The sequence below is a fragment of the Ochotona curzoniae genome, unplaced genomic scaffold, assembly GCF_017591425.1.
Source record: "Ochotona curzoniae isolate NIBS_2020 unplaced genomic scaffold, NIBS_Ocur_1.0 scaffold_3208, whole genome shotgun sequence".
Taxonomy (NCBI): domain Eukaryota; kingdom Metazoa; phylum Chordata; class Mammalia; order Lagomorpha; family Ochotonidae; genus Ochotona; species Ochotona curzoniae.
Window position 1 is genome coordinate 9,214,883 of NW_024467106.1, and position 10,051 is coordinate 9,224,933.

The window sequence follows — 10,051 nt, forward strand, 5'->3', positions numbered from 1 at the left end:
GGCACCCTGGTCTCGGGCCTCCATCTTCCAGAACTGTGAGGCCACGTGTGTCCGTTGTGCAGCCACCCAGCCCGTGATGCTTTGTTCTGCTAGGAGCCCAGGCTAAGTGTGTGCTTCAGAGAGAGGAAGTACAACCCCTCAAGTGAGTCCCAAAGAGAGCTGCTAAGGAAGGAAGAGGTTTCTTTGCGTCCAGTGTCCACGACGCATCTGGCTGTGTGTCTCGTGCAGCCTGCGTGTCACCCCGGACACCCCGCAGTCAGCTCAGTCTCCCCAGAGGTACCTCCTTTTTGGTAATCCTGAGTTATCTGGCTTTACCATCATTTAGGGCAGCGATGCCCTCTGCGTGGCTAGCGCGTCACCCACACCAAGACCACTTAGGGTGCGTATTCAAAGCATGGGAGCAGCCTTCATCCCAGACTGACGGACTCTAGGAACAGATGGTATGTTGCCCTGAGTTCTGACGCATGGGGCATGGGGCTGGAGGGAGAATGGGGTGAAGCAAGTCCTTCAGGGTCTCTCACTTCTGCCCGGAGTGGGTGGGGACAGATCTATGTTCAGATGTTAGTTCAACCACTTTCTAGCTGGGAGCCTTGGGCGAGGTACCTCTAGGGCTGCAACTGCCTTGTTCTTAGAGTGCAGGCAGCAACAGGAGCAGGGATCTTTTTCTGCAAATGGTACCACGAGTGCAAAACCACCATCTCCATCACTGACCTACGTTTAGTGAGTGTCCCCCCGTGTCACCGTGGCTCCTGAGGTCTGTCGTGGTTCCTCGGTTTCGTGTTGTGTCTGGTGTCTGACCTTAATCCTGGTTTCACCAGCTGTCAGCTCGTCAGAGGCCCCTGGAGAGAGAGGATGGGCTGGGACGGTACAGCAGGATGCAGGACCCCGGGCTCTTTTTGGCCAGCGGAGGGTGATGCTATAGGCTTTGCTCATCACATCCCTTGAGCAACTAATGCCTCTGTCAATTTCAGTCCCCCTTTCCTTGCCAGAAAAGACCTGGATGTGTTCCAAAGGAGGCTTGCCCCAGGTGTAGGAGTGAGGACCCTGGCTCTCTCCAGTGCCAGTGGAGGGGGTTATGGATCTGACAGGAGGAGGAGCTCAGGACTCTGACTGCCAGGAGCTCCTAATCCAATGAAAAATATGTGAAACTACCCTCAATGCGTCTCCTGCAATGTGATGTAGGACCCAAGGGGCAGAAATGTGCTCAAAGTAGTTATAAATCCCGCAAAGCAGGTACCTGTTGTTATATCACCCTGGAGGGATGGAACAGGCTGCATTATAGGAAAAAGACTTTTAAAAAAACAGGCAAATTTCAAAAGTAGTTACAGGAGTTGCATCTGTTTGTTATACCCCAATACTCAGTGGGTAAAAATGCAAATTGTTTTTTATGATCCACGTTAGCGGGATGCCAAGGCACAGCTGATCTTGGCTGGGTTGCTGTAGCACCTGCAGGCCAGCAGAGGGCTCTGCCTCGCTCATCTTGGCAGAAGCAGCCAGGGCAAGGCATCTCTCAGCCTTATTGTGGCACTGGCGGATGCAGCGCCACATGTCTTTTGTCCCCCTTTTGGGGCTGCTGGACCCCACTCCATGTACTGCTTCTCTTCCCCGGGCTATGTCCTTCTCACAACAGCGAAAGAAGCACAACAGAACAAGCCTGACATCGCAAACACTTTGCAAGCTCTGGCTGAGCCATGCCTTCTAATACCCCGTTGACCAGAGCAAGGGGCACGGCTGGGTCCAGAGTGGTGGCTGGAAGGCAGCGCTATGTGGCTGAGGCGTGGATTCAGGGATGGGTGAGGAACTGGGGAACAGTCATGTCATCTCCCACACCCCATGAGTTTTCTTCACCAGGCCCTTTCTTCCCAGGCTGAAGGCATTGCTCTGTCTTGGGTGCTTCTGTAGCTCTCCGTGTCTCTCCCGATGCACATCACTGCCCCTGCATCTGCGTGTGCACATGTGTGGATGTGTCTGTGTGTGGTTTTCCTGTAGTCCTTCTGGCCTGTGTAGGGGCTGGTCCTCTGCAGGTAACAGTAAGGGAGAGAGAAGAGCGACAAGGGAAGGATGTAGGGATCCGAGTGAAGAGAGGAGAAAAAGCCAGAGTGGAGAAGCCCGGGCTGAAGAGAGGCTGAGCAGGTGAGCTGGGGAGCTGAGCGATTGGCAGCTTCCTCGCTGCCTGGCATCCTGCTCCCTCTAGGGCTTTGGTGTAGGCACTTCAGTATTGAGAAAGTCTCTCTATTTTCCTTTTGTTTCTATAATGGCTTCATTTTCACCGTGGTAGCCCTTATACGAAGAATGACAGTCAACAGACATTTTCTTTGCATCCTTAGGAGGAGCAATGAACTTACCATTTGTCATCGCATCCTCTTCTCTCTCTGCTGTCGCTGCACCTTTGAAATGAAGAATGCTTTGCTCCCTAACGCGAGAGGATGATAGTAAGAATGGGCCAGTAGAGGCAGGCTTGGAAATTGCTTTATTTGTTTGAAAGAGAGCAAGCTAACTTCCATCCACTCGTTCACGCCCTAAGTCCATAGCAGCTGAGGCTGGTTTGTGGGAGAACCTTCGCAGGTGCCAGGTATACAATCAGGGCTGCCCATTTGGCTGCCAGGGACTCAGGTACTTGAACTGTCCCAGAACAGAGTCCAGGGTCACCAGAGGCATCCTCCCCTCCTCCTGGTGAGGTAGCTGCTCTAGGGACAGAGCAGGAGCACTGAGGCAGAGCTGGTGGCCCAACGAAAGGAACTCAGGAGATGCCATGGCCCTGCTGCACTCAGCTGCCCTTGCTGATCCCATCCACTCTCCCTGCATTCCGTAGAGCTGGCTGGTGGCACAGACGTGCAAGCTGTGTGTGGTGAGCATCCTGACGTGTAGGGCAGAGGATGGAAGCGGACTGCAGGGTAGAGGCCAGTGCCGTGACAGCAGCAACCCGGCCTCACGCAGTGAGTAGATCGCATGAGCATGTGTGGACGGAAGGGAGGTGCGGGGGAATTTCAGGACTGGACCAAGCTATGGAGCTGGGCCAGACCAAAGAAGGAAACCTGGCAGTTGCCACTGATCTCGAAAACAAATCGCTTCACCAGCCTGGGCCTCTGTTTTCAAACGTACCACATAAAGGGGTTGAGTTAAATCCAGGATCCTTCAAGTTGGAGTTGGGGTGGAGAGGTTGGATGGTGGGCCTAGGCCTTTTATTCTCATCTCACCCACACTGTTCTGTTTTTTCTCCTCCTACCCGGCTCTACTCCCTGGGTCATCTCTCTCTCTCTCATAATCACAAAGAATCAAAGATTGGAAATGGAAGGGTCAGAAAGAGGTAGGCTTGGGGAGGCACAAGGACCTTCCCTCAATCACCCTGTGTGTAGATCTAGGGCTGCCTTCCCACGCACGATTTCTCTCACGGTGAACAATGTAGTTGGTCAGTGAGTGCACCTGATGAAGCAGAGCATTCTACTGGTTCATTCTCCAGATGGCCAGGCTGAATCCAGGAACCAGCATATTCATCTGCATCTCCCACGTGGGGACAGGGGCCCCAAACAGCCACTCACAATGTCTTCTGCCACTTTCCCCAGACTATTAGCATGGAACTGGATTGGAAGTAAAGCAGCCGGGTCACAAACTGGCCCTCAGATGGGATTCTGGCATCATGTTATGTCATAACGCTGGCCCTGATTGGCCACGTTGGTTAGGGCAGCTTGGTGTCTCCCTCCTCACCTGGCCTTCCAGGCCTTCGTATCCTTCCTCTCAAGGACCCATTGACATGGGAGGGGGTGTTGGTGCTGGTTCCCACTTGGGAGACATTCAGCAGCTCTGTGCATGGTATCATGCCTGTAGCTTGATTCCCATCTTGTGAGGGTGAGAGAGAAAAAGGCCACACTGACCTTTGAACCTCCAGAAGAGTGACCTGTGAGTCCACAGTTTGCTGTTGTGGCTTCTGTGGGGCCAACCGTCCTGTGAACTCAGCTGTAGCTGGTGGCTCCTTGTACAAAACATAGGGATGTGGTGGGACACTCACATCTGGGTGAGTGTCCCATGTGAGTGTCCCATGTGGGTGGCAAGGGCCCAAGTACTAAGGACATTTTCCTTGATATTCCTAGGCATTTTAGCAGGAGCTGGATGGGAAGTGGAGCAGCTTGGGGAGACTCCAACCAACACTTTAATACGGGATACCAGCATTGACAGTAGCAGCTGAACTCGCTGTGCCATACCTATCCTTCAAATACATTTTTAAAAAGGGGGTGGGCATTTGGCTTAAAGGATAGTTGCATTCTGTATTGGAGTGTCAGGGTCCAATGTCTGCCTCTAGCTCCTGACCTCAACTTCCTACTGATGGGGAACCAGAGGGAACAGAGACAATAGATCAAAGTGAATGGGTACTTGCTACCCACATGGGAGACCTGAGTTGAGCTCCAGCCTTGCCCCAACCTCAGCCGTCACCCCCTTTGTGGGTCAACCAGTGGATGGGAGTTCTGTCTGCATGATTGTCTCTGTAAGTCCTCAAAGAACTTTGTCTCCTTAGAGTCCCCTGCACACACTGAGCTTATTGCACTCCCGTCCCATTGTGTGCAGCTGACCCCTCCCCAGTGCAGCATCCCTTCTCATCTCCCACCCATGCCACACTCATTTTTGAGCAATGAGTGCTCCAAGTTAGTCCTAACTCTTCCCCATCACAAAATGTTTCTGTTCCCCTTGTTTACATTTTCATTTAAAAGAAAACTATTTACTTGAAAGGCAGAGAGACAGAGATAAAGAGACAGAGAAGTGGGGTCAGGGGAGGAATGAGACAGAGTGAGCGAGAGATCTCCCATCCGCTGGTTCACTCCCCGAATGGCTGTAGCAACCAGGTGTCGGCCAGGCCAAAGCCAGGAACATGGAACTCAACCCAGGTCTCCTATGTGGCTGGCAGGGACTGAATTGGGAACAGAGTTAGGCTTTGCATCTAGACACTCCTATATGGAATTGTCCATCCCAAGCAGTAGTTTAATTGCTGTACCAAATCCCATTGCCCATCACCCATCTTAGTAAATAATGCTGAAAGAGGCTGAAAAGGGAAATGTTTTATCAGAACTGGATGAGCTCTACTGGGTATCTCACTTTAGGGCCGGGGGTCTAACTTTCTTTTCTTTCAGTCTCCAGCTCAGGCTGCGTTTCTGTCTTCCTCCTTTCTTCCCTCTTGTTGATTTTCTCATCTTTCCAACAGCCTGATCGTGATAACCTGCAACTTGATGTTGCAGGTTTTCCTGTCATTGATTTCTAGGATTTATGTGATTGTTGGATCTAGCCGCTTCCCAAATGCTAACCAGATGGAAGGACTCGCAGACATCCTATAGGAGAAAACACATCCCTTTGGGAATTATCCCTGAGCTTGGGGGTTTACCGTGTATCACAAGAGCCCAAGAAGCCACAGTGAAGAAAAGATCATAGAAGAGATAATTGATCATGAACATCACTAAGTTGAGGACAAGCTTTCCGTGAACAGCCCTGCAGTTGGCCAGCTCTCCTGACAATACCTGTGGTGTTTGTAATGGCATGTGAGTTGCCTTGGTTAAGAACGTGGGAACTGGGAAAGGATCACAGAATCCCATGATGAGAGAAGGGGTTTTAGTGTATTTAAGCCATGGTCAAAATGCGCTGATTTGAGGATATTGTACCTCTGGCCCATCAGGAAATGGGGTCACCGGCCAAAATGGTTTAGCTCAGGGTTGAAGGCAAGCTTGGCATATGGAACCTGGAGTGTGAAATTTGGATAGTCTTGGGCAAACAGCAGAGATGCACTGGTCAATGTCAAGGGATCTATAACGTTTTCTTTTGGGAGATTTTAAAATCCATATCCTCTTACCATTGCAGTGTGGAAACCACAAGAAGATTACGGTCCTGGTCCATCCAGGGGAGGCAGGCTGAAGCCCCAGCCTCCTGCTAGTCCTGCTTTGATGAAGGGGAAGGAGACTTCATGGGGGAACTATTGATGGATCAGGAAAAAGCATAGTAGCATAGTTCGAATCCCACAGTGTGCCATGCCTGGCCTCCCCTTGGCTCTAAGCATGGGCAGATCCAGGCAGGGGCTGACATGTGGCACTGGCCAGCCTCTGTGCCCCTTTGGAAGCTCCTGCCTTAACTCACAGGGTCTACTCCTGTTCTGTTCCTGCGGAGAGGGGCTTCCTAGGGTGGATGCAATGTCTTGGGCCCTCCCCATGTGGAACTGGGCCAAGAAGACAACGGACAGCTGTACTAGTTGTGAATTCTGGGTAGACCGAAGTCCCAGGGGTTTGAAGGGACCACCATGACCCCAGTGGTAAGGAATTTCCTCTTCCAACTCAAACTCTTTCTGCCCGTGCTGTGATCATAGCACGCAGCAGTCAGGATAGTAACCTTACCCAGCCACATGCCACGCCAAGCGTGCTAATAGATTGGAGCAAAAATGAACTGCATTCACCACAACCCAATCCCTGAACAGGGAGGACTCTGAAGCAGCCCCATAGGCGCCTTAGCTGGGTTTTATTGCTGGATCAGCTAGGGGTTCTGCCTTCCTCCGGAATGGATCCAGCTGTCCCTTATCTGCTCTTAAACGATGACAAGGAGACACTCAAGCCAGAAGAATACAGTGGCAGGGACCAGGCAGAATCGTCCTTACCAGTTCACACTGAGATCTCAGCAGCAGCCTCCAGGCAGCTCTCACTGGCGCCCTGACCCTGGACAGCAGAACCGAGCCCGGACTCGCCTGGCCGCCTCTTTGACCTCCTTGTTGCGGAGGCTGTAGATGAGCGGGTTGAGAGCGGGAATAACAAGAGTGTAAAACACGGATGCCATCTTGTCCGTGTCCAGGGCATAGCTGGAGCTGGGACGCAGGTACATGAAAATGAGTGTCCCATACAGCATGGTCACAGCCGTGAGGTGTGAGCCGCAGGTGGAGGCTGCTCGCCGACGGCCCTCGGCCGAGCGCATGCGGATCACAGCCCGGGCGATGAACCCGTAGGACACAGCGATGACCGACACCGTGGCTGTCTGGATGAAGCCACAGACGGCAAAGAGGAGGAGCTCGTTGAGACTTGTGTCACTGCAGGAGATGGCCAACAGGGGCGGGATGTCACAGAAGAAGCTGTTGAGCTCCCGCGAACCGCAGAAGCTCAGGCGGAAGGTGAAGGTTGTGTGGACAAAGGCACTCACTGCCCCACCCAGCACTGATGCTCCCAGCAAGGCCAGGCACAGGGGCCGGGACATAGCTATGGTATAGAGAAGAGGGTTTCCAATGGCCACGTAGCGGTCATAGGCCATGACTGCTAACAGGCAGCACTCAGCATCAGCCAGCCCGGCGAAGACAAACATCTGGAGGGCGCAGGCTGTGTATGGGATGGTGGCATGGGGCAGCAGCAGGTCCACTAACATCTTGGGGCCGATGGCTGAGGAATAGCAGGCGTCCAGCAGGGAGAGGTTGGCCAGGAAGAAGTACATGGGTGTGTGGAGCCGGGCATCCACACGGATCAGCAGCACCATGCCCACGTTGCCCAGCAGGCTCACCAGGTAGACGGGCAGGAATACCAGGAAGAGGGCGATGCGCAGGTCCCAGCGGTCGGTGATGCCCAGGAGGATGAACTCAGCAGGTGCAACCCCGGCCCAGGTGCGGTTCTCCAGGCTCGTCCTGCTGGACAGAGACTGAAGGAGAGGCAAGGCAGGAGGGCGATGAGAAAAAGGCACCACCATCATTAAGGACAAAGCATGGCGCCCCGGACAGGAGGTGGACTTCGGTGTCAGGACCACAGAACTCCTGTGTGACCTCGGACACACCATGGAACCTCTCACACCTTTCTTACTGCACTTCAGGCATCATCATGCGAGCCAGTGTTTGTCATACTTTTTATCTCCTGTGCTGAGACCTTGACCTGGTACCCAGCAAGTGCTCAGCCCTTAACTGTTGCATGATAATTGTTCCATGACTCCATGCACATTCTTTCTCTCTTGTGTTCCAGGGAGCAAGGGGCAGAAAGACTCTCCTGGCATAAAGGATATCTGGCTTGTAAGTGCCCGGGTCTCCTACGAGGGGTCTTTCAAAAGTCCAAGGAAAATGCACATTATGAGAAAATTATGTGTGAATTTTAATTTTTTTCTGTGTCAATATAAACTTGTTTTTAAATTTCATTTTCCACAGACTTTGTGCAGTCCCGACCCATCTCAGGAGACCAGCACGCAGTGGGAAGAGCAGGGAAGGTGACCATCTTCCTGTGCGGAATGCTTCATTTCTGACCCTCAGGGTTGCGAGGGAGCGGGGAGAGCTGCAGGTGTAATGACATGAGATGATGCATGTCACACCTCTGACACAGGGCCTGGCAGACAACGGGCACTTAACAAAGCTCCAAGGACTTGAGCTGAGTTGGATGCTTTGGCTCAATACTGGAAGGAAGCAATTAAAAAAAATATATATATATACCATGTATTTAAACAATCTCAGATAAGAGATTTTGCATATTGTAACCAAAACTAAATGAGTAATACCTGAGAAAAGAGACATGCTCACGTGATGTGAATAGCATACAATGTATGCATAGACACGTCACAGAATACTCCATCAAATGTGCAATCTATACATGCATGTTAAAAAGGAATAAAAAGAAGAGGTAGGGCCCAGCGCAGTAGCCTAGCAGCTAATGTCCTCACCTTGCATGCACTGGGATCCTATATGGGCGCTGGTTCGAATCCTGGTGGCCCTGCTTCCCATCCAGCTCCCTGCTTGTGGGCCTGAAAAGGCAGTAAAGGACGGCCCAAAGCCTTGGGACCAAGCACCCATGTGGGAGATCCAGAAAAGGCTCTGGACTCCTGGCTTCGGATCGGTGCAGCACCAGCCAATGTGGTCACTTGGGGAGTGAATCAGCATATGGAAGATCTTTGTCTCTGTCTCTCCTCCTCTCTGTATATCTGATTTTTCAATTAAAAAAATCTTTTTTTTTCTTTAAAAAAGCATAAGGTATTTGTATGTGAATGTGTAACAGCAACATGATAATCCTAGCTGAAGATCCCCTTATATTTTGGAGACAAAATATGGTGAGGAGAATATAAAGGAATTTTCAACCAGACCTGTCAAATATCAACCTTGGAAATATAGAAGCAAAATCATGTTATAACTCTAGAGTATATACATTATATTTGATTTCTTATCAGTAGAAAAAGAATATATTTTAAAAAATTGTGTTGTGCTATAATCTTTTCCAATTTGCATGTTTTTTTATGAAATAATAGACTGGGTCCTGTGTGCTAAGCATGGCCCCTGTCATTCATCTTTGCATCTCTGGGCTCTGGTGTGTGATCCGTGGTCAGCATGTGCTGGCCGAGAATGCGAAGCAGGGAAACGGTGACTGACAGCTTGGGTGCCACCACTTTCTGGTGGAGCAGCCCACATCTCTTCCCTCAGCCCAGGTTTCTCTTTTCTGGAAGGTTCTGAGAGGCAATAGGCATGCAGTAAGGGGCATGGAGCTGAATAATGATGACCCTTTTCCTCTTTAAGAGATGTTTGAATCTTTGCAGTGCACCAGTGTCTTCCTACAAAGCATCACTTGGATGACAGATTTTGACGTCCTCACATGCTGGTGAGATTGTGCAAGTGGAAATACAGACGGGATGGTTCTCACATCTGTGGTCACCCCGGGTTTTAGTCTGTTCTGATTGCTCTAACTAAGGATGATAGCCTGGGTGGCTTCAACAACAGATGCTTGTTTCTTCTCGAGCTGCAGTCTGTGGTCAGGGTGCTGGTCAGAGCAGGTGGGGCTGAAAACCCTCTTTCTGGCCTGCAGATGGGCCCTTCTCACCATATTTTTGCATGGTGGAAAGAGAGTGGCATCCCCTTATAAGGGCATTAATTCCATCACAAAGTCCCAGCCTGTCTAAGTCCTATTACCCCTATTCTACCTCTACTTGTCTTCATGTTTATTATAGGTTAGGATTCCAATAGTGAGCTTTTGGCAGAACGCAAGCCTTTAGTTCATAGCACCTACTAATCCCATTTCTTGGTGTTCACTTTTGAACAAACTCTCACAGGTGTCAATGAGGGGATATGCATGAGCATCCAGGCCTT

General features: G+C 51.0%; 1 protein-coding gene across 1 annotated transcript; it reads right to left on the reverse strand.

Moving 5' to 3' along the window:
• Positions 1–6,652: 6,652 nt before the first annotated feature.
• Positions 6,653–7,776, reverse strand: LOC121144535 (olfactory receptor 5C1). Its single transcript, XM_040962793.1, has one exon. It carries the CDS (start codon positions 7,774–7,776, stop codon positions 6,664–6,666), a length of 1,113 nt encoding a protein of 370 aa, XP_040818727.1. The 3' UTR covers positions 6,653–6,663.
• Between the last annotated feature and the right edge of the window lie 2,275 nt (positions 7,777–10,051).